General features: G+C 38.2%; 1 protein-coding gene across 1 annotated transcript in view; it reads left to right on the forward strand.

Moving 5' to 3' along the window:
- The window catches only part of UIMC1 (ubiquitin interaction motif containing 1), a 48,918-nt gene continuing 34,560 nt past the window's right edge, over positions 1-14,358 (forward strand). Inside the window, exons 1-3 of the mRNA XM_072401034.1 lie at positions 1-158; positions 2,007-2,182; positions 10,881-10,959. Of these exons, the coding sequence (XP_072257135.1) occupies positions 2,015-2,182; positions 10,881-10,959 (247 nt within the window). The 5' untranslated portion in view covers positions 1-158; positions 2,007-2,014. The remainder of the gene's footprint in view (positions 159-2,006; positions 2,183-10,880; positions 10,960-14,358) is intronic.

The following is a 14,358-nucleotide window of genomic DNA, read 5'->3' on the forward strand; positions in this document are numbered from 1 at the left end:
TTGTGTTGCATTTTTATTGCTCCCCTATATCTCCGAAGGCAAGGAGCTGTATGTAGAGTCTGAAACCACGGTGTCCTTGCTATTGTCTGGGAGAGTTTGTTCAAGGCTTTTATTTGGGTTAGTGTGTACAGAGCATATCCGGGAGCTGCCTGTGAGAGGTGAGCATAAGGACTGGCATGGGGGTCTGGCAGCTGTGTGCCCACTGAGGAGATGCTGGGCACCGGCTGGGGCTCCTCACTTACATTAAGCTGGCAGCCCGCCTACTGATCATTGGTTTCACCTCTGACTCTGCTCTAATAGGTTATTTGTTATTTTCTATTCAGAAAAAAAAAGTTTTTTCCTGTGTCTCATTACACTACAGGAAGCCCCCTGGTACAGGTGTCCCCCTTGGAAAACTTTGCCTACTTCTGCTGTGGTGACAACAAAATATTGTGCTGTACTATCAGTCTTAGTGACAGTGATCAGAAATAAACTACCACATCATAACTTTTCTTAAAATCAGTCTTTCTGCCTGTAATGAGGAGGCTGCTGCTATGCTTTTTCCATACCCAGTCTGCTTATTTACTGTGGTCCCCTCCTCCATCATAAAGAAAAAGAAACCTTTACAATAATGTTTGTGATTTCCAGCTTCTGTAGTGGAGGGATGGATGTCACCATCCTTTGTGTGAATCTCTGGGGAGTGCCAAGTGTGTGAATCTCACAGGATAACACTAAGCACTGTGCAGTTTGGGTGTTCAGTGTCACCCAGGAGCCGGCCATCAGCTAGATAACTCTTTTATTCCTTGTATTATTGTGAGGTAATAGAGAAGTCCTTATCACACACTAGTGCAAATTGCATTTTGCTTCAAGGATATATTTTAAAGGCATTGGTGTGGCAAATTTATGACCATGATCATATGGGCTGTCACAAACCTGGTGTAAAATCATTGCAGCCACCCCAACTATCGGTTGCTTTATGCATGAAGAAGACTGGCCATACACAGAAGCTTCTGTTTTATTCTGTTATGTATTTATGACTTCTAAAAAATTTTTGGTTATGTTTAGCAATAAAATAAATTAACTCTAGATTTCCAGTGTAACCTCTTCATCCAAGAAATATATTACATATTATCAGGTTAAGTTCATTTTCTTTTTGGCTAAAAGAACCAGGCATTTGTATTAATATTGGAATTTGAGAAATGATTGCTAATTCCTTAGCATAATATTTTTTTGCGGCATGTATTGTTTAATATAGGATATGTATTATTTCTTTCTTTTGTTTAGCCATTTTAGAGGCATAACAGAGGGTGGAACACTGTACTGTTGTACTACAGACAGATTACATGCTGATCGGCCAAAACATTAAAACTGCCAACAAGCGAAATGAATAACTGATTACTGATAAATAATTCATTGATTATCTTGTTAAAATTGTATGTAATTATGTGTTGTAAGCAGGAAAATGGACAAGCTTACAGATCTGGTTGACTGTGATAGGGACGAAATTGTGATGGGTAAATGTCTAGATTGAGGGACCTCCAAAACAACAGATTGTTTGGGTGTGTCTGGTGTATACTTGTTATTATCTACCAAAAGTGTGGTCTCAAAGACAACCACTGAGCTAGTGAAAAAGCCATGAAATCTAAAGGCTTATCGATGCTTATGGGAAGAAGGCAGGCCAGGAGACGATCTGGTAAAACCTTGGTGTCATAAATTGCATGACAGAAGTCTTGTGGAGTTCTGCCTCACTTAGAGCTTATTGGTGGTATAGGCGGGACACAGTATTAGGTGTTTTCTAATGTTTTCACCATACACTGATAAATGTGGAGGCCACAGCATATATGGAGTTTATCCAAAATTATGAAATTGTATACTGCCAAAACACGATACACACAGTTCATGAAATATAAAGATTTGAAATAGCTTTATCTAAAACTGAATGCATTTCCTATTTTTCACAGAAATATATAGATATACAAGAGAAAAGTATACACTTTTTTTTTTCTTGACGGTCTGGTTATTTTCAGGTGGGGAAATGATGCATCGTTTCAGGAAAAGGAAAAGTCGCTCAGATGGTGTTTTCAATCAGTTTGAAACAGAGGAGGATGAAGGCTCCACTTCAGAGCCTAGGAAGATTGCTGGTCCTGCAAGCAAAACAGACGGGAAAGAACAGTCCATTGTCATCTCTGATAGTGATAGCTTGGTATGTAATTTGGAAATGGCAACAAGACTTCAGACTAGGATCTTTTGTTAAAGGTATCCTTTTCCCTTTTGTCTGCATGTTAGGATGGAATTCTAATGTAAAATAAATGAATTACACAACAGGTACAAACATAGGTACATTTTTTTTAAAGTGAACTGTCATAGTATAAGCATGCTTTATTGGCTACAGCTTGTTTAAACTAGCTTCACCTCTGTACCTGTGAAGCAGTATGGTTATTGATACACAGATGTGGTCATTGGTCAGGTACTACAAGCAGAACCTGTCCCTGTGGAGAAGTCACAGGAGAATTTGCAGAGCTAGTATGAACATGAGCTTAAACATGCCCTAACTTCTGAATGTTCTGAATCAGAATATTTCTAATGTTGTTTATGTATTTATAATTCTGAAAACTGTTTCACAGTCTTTATGTTGACCTTTCCATAGCTATATCTGCAGCAAAAATGTTTCAGTTATAATTGTGAGTTACATTTTTTTAACCATTTATGTGATCATCTTCTAAGCTTGCTAGTCCTTTAAAAAGAAATGATTGATCCTGTAAAAAAAAAAAAAAGACCCAATTGAATGACCCCGACATCAAAATGTGTTTCATTAAGTTTTACACCATTTAGAAATCTTATATGTGGCTCTGATGGCATCCCTTTACAATAGCCACAGGTTTTAGCCAAACATGTGGTTTATCTAAGTAATATATCCAAAGCCCTGTTTGCTCTTTGGTCTTTATGCTACCTGCTTTATATATTTCTTGCTTTTTTCCCAAGTTGTACATCCAAGAGACCAACAGTGCGTGGCTCCGCCCATCTCTTTGGAATTCACTCCTGGGTGTTTGTCCTGAATGTGTAACCCCCAAGGTTGACTGTCAGTGTATTTAAAGAAATGGTTGCTATCCGGGTCCCCCTCAGCTGCATTTTTAGGTGAGCCTGGTAGTGTTGGCTCTTGGCTTTCTTGCAGAATGGTGCAGATCTGAAACTTAAGGGTAGTGGAGGTATTCCCTTTGCTCCAGATGCAAAGAGGTCCTGGTTTACCTCCAGACAAAAAATGGGGTGTTCTATCAACCCCCAGGACAAAACAATAGGTCACAATGATACACTGAACCAGGTAGGGCTCCTTTTTCCCTCCCATGGCAAACAATACCCCACACAGTTTTATCCAAAATGTATCTATATTTACTGCAGTTCTTTTAGTGCCCTTGTTTTTTTCCCACAAATTCCCCTGTCAAGAGCAAAGTTTTATTATTTTTTTGTCTTATTCAGAGCTCAGTTGGTAAAACAACTGCAACAGGTTCTATTTTAGCTCAGGGATGTGGATCAATTAGGATACATTTCATTTAAATTCCTCCCAGATGGTACTTTTCTGTGATACAGCATTTATAATCTCAAAAGATTTTTCTTTTAGCAGAATAGTTAGTTACCTCATTCTGGCCTGGCCAATTAAGATGTCTGCACATCAATAACCTACAAAAAGACCAGAAGATGGACGTGCTGTAAAAAAGCGAGGACATATGAATGTAATTACAAAATTATGATCGAGCAGGATCTTTTATTTTATTAATGACATTGCATGTCTCTTCTGCAATATAGAACCTTGCTAGTTGCAGTTTATTTTAAATGTTTGTATCCCCTTTGGGACCTATCGCCAACATTTTTACTTTACATTAAAGAGTAATTAACCCTTTTATTTAAAGTAAACATTATCTCGTGGGAAGCTCCGCTCCTTTCTTTCTTTACTGTTGCTGAGGTAAAGACTCAATGGGAGCGAAGAGCCTTCTGAGATACCTACATCAATATCCCAGGATGCTTTGGGCTGCTCCTACTGCACATGTTCAGTCTTTGGCATGAGTGGAGGGGGCTTTTTTCTGCATACCAGCACAAACACTTCATATCAACTGTCAAATACAAAAGTGGATAGGTAATATTTGGACTTGTTTTGCAGCCACAAGTCATTGAGTCATCCATGAACTCAATTGTAAGGCCATCAGCTACAGCATGGCTTATACTTGGTCATGGATCAAGACAATGATCACAAACACATCAGCAAGTCAACAGGAGAATGGCTGAAAATGAAACAAATCAAGGAGGTGTAATAGTGTAAGAAAACACAGCACTAAGTACAGAAAGACATGGTGAAGAATAGGGAGGGAAGAAAATGTTAAAAAGCAGCAAGGAATAGTTACACTACAGTGCAGAGTATGGAAATAGTGATAAACAGGGAATGCACAGCACAGAGCAAAGGGACAGGTAGATAGGATTGCATTCTTTACATAAACGTCAAAAACGCTGACAAATGCATCTTTTATATATCAGAGATAAGAAAACAGCAGTTCTGTCTTAACCCCTCATTTTTCAGCTCCCAGTTTTGATGTGAACAGAGCTTAATACTTTTAGTTAATTTGAACATCCATTTTCCATCACTGAGCTAAGACGACAGCTGAAAAAGTAATTAAATTAAGAAATTAATTAAAACATGAAAACATCATTCTTGAGAATTGTCAAACTGCAAGTATGTTTTCTGAAGCGTTCTAGGAGTTAATTTATCCTGTTTTTCAGGTGAAGATTGCTCACAGCTGATGAGTATTTTAAAGTATCAAGCATCACTGGAAACAGTAACTTAAAAAAAATCAATTAATTTTGCAGCATTTATATTAGAACAGCTGTTCAACTTAATACATTTATTTTCAACTCCTTGCGTGTCTTTTATCTCCCTTCTATTCCAGAAGGATTTAAATCTTCCTAAATTTATCAGTGAGGGTATTTAGCACCTTGTTTCTGTTGTGAAAACAAAGTTGTTAGAGCGTTTTTAGTATGAAGAAAAAATTGAAATAATCTTCATTTTGACACATAATTTGAATGCTTAATTAACTATATGGAAAACTGACAGCAGAGTTATGAAATAATTTGATAATGTTTTGTGACATTACAGCATATTAGGGTGAGCTTAAGAGTCTCTTACCTTTTCCATACTCCATCCACAATTAAAGAAAAATTTGCATTTACTTAATGGCCTATTCACATTTAGGCATTCTGCTGTGGTGCAATAAAGTTCATTCCATTAAGGCACCATAGGCAGCACAACTGATAAAAATACATTTGCATGATTTTTTGGATGGAGCTGTGTACCAAATGACATGGGATGTAAGTTGTAGTGTGCAGTGTTGCATTGTTTTACTGCCCCATTACCAGTAAAAACAGTGCAATGCACCCTACATACCAGCTGCCAAGGTTAGTACCTGTCAATTTAAGTAAAAGTAAGTATAATATAGTCAAAATTGCAAATAGCACTTTAATAGCAGATAATATATATATTTATTTTGCTGTGTTACAAACTTTTTGTTTTAAATAAGTATATGTGTGCCAAACTGAAAATCTCTGATCTTCAGACTTCAACACTGATTTCCTTCCTTCTAAAATGTTTTTTGGATGCCTCCTGAAGATAGCAGTGCAGTGTGTGAGGATGCATAGGAACACATTTTGAGAGACGTTTTGAGAGATATGGAGTAAGGTTTGTTGATGTCACTGCTGGTCACTTTCTGTTTTCTATGATGGAGACACAAGGAAGCAAAACCATGCATTTTGCCAAGATAACAACCTGTATACAAATAAACAGTGCAGAACAAGGCATGGTAAGTCAGATATGGAAAAAATGACAGCTCAGGGCTGTGTTCTGTGTCTGCCTTTGTTTTGGGTGTACAACTTCCAGTGTTTTTCAATAATAAACACTGGAAGCTGTACTCCCAAAACAAAGGGAAAATATTTCAATACTGAGAATTTATTATTGGACATTTCCATGGGCCTGTTTAAAAACAAGAAAATACTACACTAAACTCATTCTTTTAAGGGAATTGAATCATAAAACCAAAAGCTGTACCTGGGTGACTTGAAAAAGTAAATTCTGATCACCTATTTTGTTCTGAATATATAAAATCTAAAAATATCCCATTTGTAGTATTATACTGAGAACCAAATTCCAGTGTACCTGAGACAGCAACGCATGTAGGAATCATGCTTTTGTTTTCAGTTACACAAAAGCAGGAGGATGAGCTTGGGATTTCTTGTCTTTTTGGCTTCACATACAAGGATGAGTCTACAATGTTAACAAATGATAGGAAAGATTTTGACTTCATTCACGTCTTGGTTCCCTGAGTAGAATAGGAAACTCTCTCTGCCCAGCCAAGTGTATCACTGACACAGATGATTAAGAATTTGCAGAATTTGGAAGTTTATGCCGTTTATAGCTAAAATCCTCTAGGATTAAGGTTGATTTAGGAGCACAGGGAAACTACTAAGCATATGAAATGTGCTAAAGGAACACTTGGGAGCTTCAAGTCAGAACATCCATGTACTCTGGAAACCTTTTTGAATTTTAATGGTCTGCAAGTGCAATTATTAAATTCCTTATTCATTAAATGATAAACACATGAAGTCAGCTGTGCCATTTAAAAAATGAGAATCTGGAGCAGTGGTGAGAGGCTTCATTCAATTATAATATCAGACAATCTGTTGGGGGAAAAAACTGTAAGCTTTCTTTTAGCGTCTAGATGGCGCCACTGCCAAACTTTCCGCTGGGACTTTGATTTTCTCACATTTTAATTTTATTAGTTATTTTTCTAAGTGACATTCCATATCGTTGGCAGCTGTTGCTGAAATCTACTTTGGTTAAATGGCCAAGTTACAATGTAATGAGAGAATAATGGGGCTACCATTTCAGGTGCTTTTCTGAAAATGCTATATGTCTGTCTGTGACTTATTTAACTACAAGCATGTTCTTCGTGAGTGTCAGAACACCTTATGTCTGTACTTGTGCCGATTAGGGATTCTGGCAGCATTGAAGTCAAACTAGCCAGTTAACTAGCATTTTTCACAGAACAGAGAATTGTCTTAGAACAGATTGTTTTAAGGCCACATGGAACACACACACACACACACGCTAATTTATTTAGCACTGGTGCTTTTGTTTTACAGAGAACATTTAGATCAGATCTGCTTACAATTTGAAGTCCATATCACAGGCAGATACTCGGTAAGGTCAGTTTGGTTAGATTTAGTTTTGCAGCATGTGTTTGGAAGGGAGGATGGAAAAACCTAAAAAAAATATACACAAAGCATACACATTTTCACTGGTTTAGCTTGTGGTCTCTGACAAAGTTGTGCAGCTCTTAAGCTTCGTTTGAAATACATGATGTTGTTCTGAAGAACAAACATTGAAATCCACAATAAAATTCTGTCAGTTTATCTTTGATTAATCATTTATATAACCAAATAAGCAATAAAATAGTTTTAGTTAATAATTCTACTGCAGTATGTTTGCTAGAACAGATTTCCTAATAAAAATTAGCACCTGAAAAGGTTAAACTGACTTAGTTTCACTTTTACTTGTCTCCATGGGAAGTATGCTCTAATCAGCTTCAGTTTGTGATTTTTTGAGGTATGGAAAGTATACATATTGTAAGTAAGCATAATAGGAAAACTCTGCCTGACAGATTAACTGACAGTACCAGATGCTTTTATTGTCACTTGTATAGCTCCCCCGCTTTACTGTTGAAAGCCTTTGTATTTTATGATTGCACAGCTATACCAAGTGTTACTAATGGTAATGGGTGGTCTCTGAAGAAAATGTATAGCCCTGTGTGGTAGTAGTCTAAGGCAGTGTTGGCCAGTCGTTGTGCACTTTTTTTGTTAAAGATTATCTGACGTTAGTCATTCGTTTCCAACAATAATTATTGCACGTGTGTACGTAGCCTTAGAGTGCCAAAAAGATAATTGGTGTCAGATAAACTGACCTGAGAGGCACAGATTGCTATTTGCTCAAGGAACCCCTAGCAACCTCTGAAGGCACCCTAGGATTTTTACGGAGCCCTGTTTGCGAAAACACCGCTCAGAGATGTCCCAAATGTTACCCCCTCCCCCCGAAAACCCCTTATTTTCTATTTTTGGGTTCATAGATCTTGACTATAATAAGTACTTACAGCCATGCAGGGGCTTTTTTAACATATATTTAACAGATATTAGTTCCTCGTGTAAGTAGTACCAGGTAAAAGTGATACTTGAGCAAATTACACATGAAATTGTCTTTTGCTCATAATCTAAACGAATATGAATCTGTTACATGGAATAAGCAGATGCACCTCTACATTTACCACCATATTGAACCAAAAATATTAATATAATTAGGTAATTATTAGAACCTAGGAAGTAAGGAGGTGGAAATCAATGATTCCACTTTGAGGTGGAGGATCTACAAGTGGCGTAGATTTCAGATGACTGCTAAATGTTTCCAGAACTGGCTGACCCAACAAATGAAGCCCAGGAGCTCACCATTTATTACTTAGTCTCTAAAATTGCTAGATTAGTGCTTTAAAGGTGAGCTAATGGAAACATTTTTTCTCTCACTTATTTAATATCTCACCACATCACCTATTAATTCTTTAACAGACAAGATAAGATTTTCCTATTTTTCTATGAAGGAAATTGGACTTTTTTTGGTGCACATAAATATCACCACAATATACTTTTTTATGAAAACTTTACATTTCTGTATTTTATTCTTCATACAAAACACACTCTATAAAAAAACATACAAACACTTCCAAAAAAACATGCTGCCGCTCCCAAACATGGGGGTTTACATATGGATTCCCTTCCATCTAATCCTGCCATCATAGAACGAACAATTTAAAGGATTTGATAACATTGAATGCAGATGAGATACCTTAATAAGGAACGGAAATCAACATTCAGGTTTGAAAATCTACTTTCAATAAGTATTCACCCTATGGATTACACAGCTGCCTATTTAATACTTCACTAATGTGATAAAGTTAAATAAACTTCAATTACTACTAAAACATGTCCTTCTAAGGAAGCCCTTGTGGGGAAATGCGTCAAGGACAGTTTATTGGCATAAAAAGTTAAAGTATTTTTAAAGGATATTGTACTCTAAAAAGAGAAAAATGTTTTTTTGAAGTTTTTGTATGTTTTTATAAATGTAAATGTATATATATGTAAGTTTTTATAAAAAGTATATTGTGATATTTATGTGCACCAAAAAAGGTCCTATTTCCTTCATAGGAAAATAAGAAAATCTTATCCTGTCTGTTATAGTCTCTAAAATTTCCAAAAGTTTATAACGGGATCTGCAGTTAATCTGCAGTCACCAGTAGGCTTTAAGGTGCATACACGTATGACCAAAAAGAGATTACCCCAATTAAACCTTTATGGTAGGGGAACCAGGAAAAAAAAATGCCAAAAAGACAAAAATGCATGTTTTCACTGAATATATAGGCAAAAGCCAGGCCTGCTGAAACAATCTGCTGACTGCTGAATCAAAAATAGTTGTTTGATCAAAGTAACCGTATACATGTTAGGCACAAACCAACAGTGGTGCATAGTGTAGTTTTTTGCTCTAGTTTTGGTTGCTCTGCTGCTTCATCGTCTGGGCATATTGCAGCAATAGAGTGACCTATAAATTTTGCATTATATTAAATTATGCTTGGTAAGAATGCACAGACATCTATTGAATAGTGAAAGTTGAAATGAAATAAAATAATAATAATGCCCCAAAGTACATTAGCATATCTACCAAGGAATTGATTAAAAATACAATAAAGATGGTTGTGAATTGGCCTGGTCAAAGCCCAGAAACCCACAATCATTTTACAACATGAATGAATCAAGTGTAAAAAAAATGTCCAGACCGTGGACACTTATTCAACATGCCTACAAGAAGTCCCAGATTTTAATGTTTGCCTATGTTTTCCATGGTACACTACTACATCTATTGACAATTTTGGTAAAATGATAGAGGGCACATGTTCCTTTTATGATATTATAGCACCTCAGTCTCTAGGCATTTTTTTAATAAAGACTTAATGTTTGCCTGTTTGATTGTAGAGAGAAAAAAACAGTGGTACATGTTTAGTAGGCAGGTCAAACACATCATGGAAATGAATCCACATATTAATAAACAAGCAATGCAGATAGCTCTTTGCTTATGTGTTTTATGAATGTTGTAAAAAGTAATGGTTTACAATGCTTTGAAATAGCAGGAGATGTGGGAACGCAACATATCTGGAACATGAAATCTTAGGCTTAGCTTTCTGCTTACCAAATTAGAGTTCTACTTTAACTGCAGACTGTTATTGTCTAGTCCTGTGAGGTCCCTTCACTTTTCTGTCAGTATAATTCAAGACTAGTCATTGAAATCGATGGCAGGTCCAGGTAACAAGCTGTGAGTACTAGATTGGTTGGAAAATATAATTTTTCTGAGAATTGCAACAGTGAATGTATCCCCCTGACAACTGACTGTTCACTTATGGCCACACAAAAATGATGCATATGCAAGATGTATGGTTAAAGGAGCTATGTAGTTTTTAGGTATACTGCTGTACTGTGATATAGATAATGTCCAAAATTCTAGATCCAAATAGTATTGTAATGAATTGTATTCTCTTCCTTAAGATTCTGTACAATGGCATTTTAATTTTGTGTGCTTTCCCCAACTTTATTCTGTTCTGTTACTGTGCAAACGATATAGTAACCATGGAAACATAGTGACATTTAAATATTATTTTACCTGAAAGGTATTTTATTTCAAACATGCTATTTTCTATACCCGACAAAGGTCTTGGTAAATAATAGCCTTTTCTCTTAAAGCTTTTTCTAACATTTTTTTTCATTCATTTTAGGAGCTGGATGAGGACAGTATGTCAAAGAAAAAGCATGCTCTTCATCGAAAAACTCTGGCAGCCAAGCGAAAAATTGCACGTAAGTATTTTTGGAAATGGTGGAAAATATGACGTAAGATGTAACCAGATTCTGCATTGTTATTTCCATAGTTGATACGGACTTTATAAACTTTTTAAATATGTTGTGTTGCATTCTGCAGTGAGCATGGGAATGTGCCCTACTAATATTAAGATTAGTTGTAGTATGTGCAAATGCTGCTCTAAATATTGTGTAAAAATAGAATATTTGTAAATCCACTGAACTGTATATTGAAATGCTCATACAGGGAACTAACTACAGTTTAAATATGTGGCCCTTCAACCTTATCACCAATTGCCACTTTACTAGATAGCTTTTACTAGATAAATTATGTGGGAAAAAGAACAGAGGTATCTGCTTCAAACACACTGCTCACCACTTTTAAAAAGCAATAAGCTGGCCACAATGTACGTCTATGGAAACTTGTTGCCACCATCGTGGCATTATGAAAAGAAACTAAAGACAAAACAGAGAACAAGTGGTGACCTGATATTAGATTAATATTTCTCTGTAAATTATTGTTATTAAACAGGATTTATATAGTACCAACATATTATGCAGTGTTGTACATTAAATAGGGGTTGCAAATGACAGATGAATACAGACAGTGACACAGGAGGAAAGGACACTGCCCCAAAGAACTTACAATCTAGGAGGTGGGAGAATTAACACACAATAGGAGGGGAGAAAAAATGGGTCTGAGTGCTCTTTTAAATGAGCAGAAAGTAGGAGCAAGCTAAAGAGGAAGACCATTCCAGAGGGTTGGGACAGCTCTAGAAAAGTCTTGGAGTTTTAGATCATCGGAGGAGCGGAGGGAGCAGCTGGGGGAGTATTTTTTTACCAGGTCAGAAAGGTAAGTGGGACAAGAACTGTGGAGGGATTTGAAGGCAAGCACAGGAGCTTGAATTTGATTTTAAAGTGAAATGGAAGCCAGTGAAGAGAACTGCAAAGGGATGCAACAGAAGAGGAGCAGTGGGAAGGATGGATGAATCGGGCTGCAGCATTCATAATAGATTGTAGAGGAGAGAGTCGGGTTAGTGGAATACCAGAGAGGAGGATGTTACCGTAGTCCAGACAAGAGATGATAGGAGCGTGTACAAGGAGTTTGGTGGTCTCTGGGGACAGGTAGGATTTGGGGGATGTTGCGTAGGTGAAAGTGACAGGACCTGGAAATGTTCTGAATATGGGGGGTAAATGAGAGGGCAGAGTCAAAGGTGGCGCCAAGACAACGTGCCTGAGGGAAGGGACGAATAACAATGTTGTCACCAGGTAGGAATGTGTCAGGGGGAGATTTGGAATTTTAGTGGGGGAAGATGATGAGTTCTGTTTTATCCAGGTTGAGTTTCAGGAATAGGTCAGTCATCCATGATGATATGGCTGAGAGGCATCATGAGACCTTATCCAGGACTGAGGGAGACAGGTCAGGGGTGGACAGATAGTTTTGAGTGTCATTACCATACAGATGGTACTGTAAGCCAAAGTAGGATATGAGACTACCGAGAGAGGAGGTGTACAGAGAGAAGAGAACTGGTCCTTGGGGAATACCAACAGGGAAGCAAGTGGGAGAGGAGGAATTACCATTGAAAGAAACTTGAAAGGAGCGGTCAGACAGATAGGATGCAAACCAAGAGAGAGCAGTGTCACTGATTCCAATGGAGCACATGATTTATATTAGAAGGGGGTGATCAATCGTGTCTAAAGCAGAGGAAAGATCAAGGAGAAGGAGGAGGGAAAACTACCCTTGAGACTTGGCTCTGATGAAGTCATTGGCCACTTTAGTAAGGGCTGTTTCGGTGGAATGGGCAGCTCGAAAACCAGACTGGAGAGGGTCAAGGAGAGAGTTTGTGCTCAGGTAATCTTTTGTACACAAGGCAATCAAGAAGTTTGGAAACATATGGGAGACAGGAGATAGGACGGTAGCTAGAAGGTAGGGAGGGGTCTAATGAGGGTTTCTTCAGGATAGGGAGAATTGTGGTATGCTTTAAAGCAGAGGGGTATATACCAGTAGAAAGGCACAGATTGAATAAGTCGGTTAGGCTGGGGGCCAGGGTGGAGGAATGGGCACAAAGTAGATCAGAGGAAATTGGGTCAAGGGGACAGGTAGTAGATGGAGATGATGAGAGAAGAGAGGAGACTTCATCCACAGTAACAGACCTGAGGGAGGCCAGTGAAGATTTACTGGTGGAAGGTTTGGATATGGTTGGAGTGGTACGGTGAGCATAGACATCATGTCTGATTTTGTCATTTTTTTTCTCCAAAGTAGGTGGCAATGTCTTGGGCCGAGAAGGTAGGAGGGAGTCAATTATTGAAAAGAGGCTGCCTGTGGTTGGAAGCTTGAGAGGAATTGACAGCAGAGAAAAAATTTTTCTTAGTGACAGTGAGTTCAGCGTTAAAGTATTGTAGTCTGGCTTGTAGTCCAGTCAGCGCTGAGGCCAGATTTTTTCCACAGTCTTTTGTAGCTGTTTGGTGTGATTGTTGTGCCAGGGTCAAGGGTTACCAGGACGGGGGAAGCGGAAGGTGGCAAGGGAAACTTGATCCAGAGAAAGAGTGTGGTTGAACTGAGGTAGGAAGGCAAGGTAGGGAGGACTCTGTACACCCACACCACCCCCTACTCTGTTGCCAGGTCTAGGGGTATGTGTAAAATGCAGACCTCCATTGTAGAGAGCAACAGCAGAGGCACAGGAGGAAAGCCGAGTTTCATTAAGAGCCAGGAAGTTCAGAGATTTGGAAAGGAAAAGGTTGTGTAGAGAAATTAATTTATTGCCAACAGATCTGCCATTCCATAGACTGCCAGAGAAAGGGGGTAAGAACTTATGGATAGGGTGAATGGGTATTATTATTTATTATTATTATTAAACAGGATTTATATAGCGCCAACATATTACGCAGCGCTGTACATTTAGGTTAGGAGGAGGGAGTATCTTGCTGAAAGTGTAGGGAAGAGAGAGGCTGTGGGGCGGGGGGGGGGACCAGAGTTAGGTGAGATGTCACCAGAAAGTAGCAGGAGGGGAAAAAAGGTGAAGGAGCACAGACGGAGAAATCAGAAGTGTGAAGGAGCAGAGAGACAATGAGTTATCAGACTGGGGAGGAGAGGGAATGGAGCCAGGAAAGAGAGTGCAGGGTGAATAATACATTTTAACAGATAATTGAGAACCATATGAGTACAACAAACAATGTGGCAAACAGTCAATGAAAAGGCGGTCCTGTAATGTGGGTTGTAGTGAGGTTTATGAGCTTGTTGAGTCCCAGAAGTGGAATATGATGAGTCAGTCACAGAGATGGCTTGGTGAACTAACATTTCAGAATGGCAGCAGCAGAGGATGTGTTGGAGTCCAGCTGGATGAATCAGTCCAAAGGCAGGAGATGGGAGTTGAAGATTGTAATTGTATGTTCAATTTT

Source organism: Pyxicephalus adspersus, chromosome 2, assembly GCF_032062135.1.
Source record: "Pyxicephalus adspersus chromosome 2, UCB_Pads_2.0, whole genome shotgun sequence".
Lineage (NCBI taxonomy): Eukaryota > Metazoa > Chordata > Amphibia > Anura > Pyxicephalidae > Pyxicephalus > Pyxicephalus adspersus.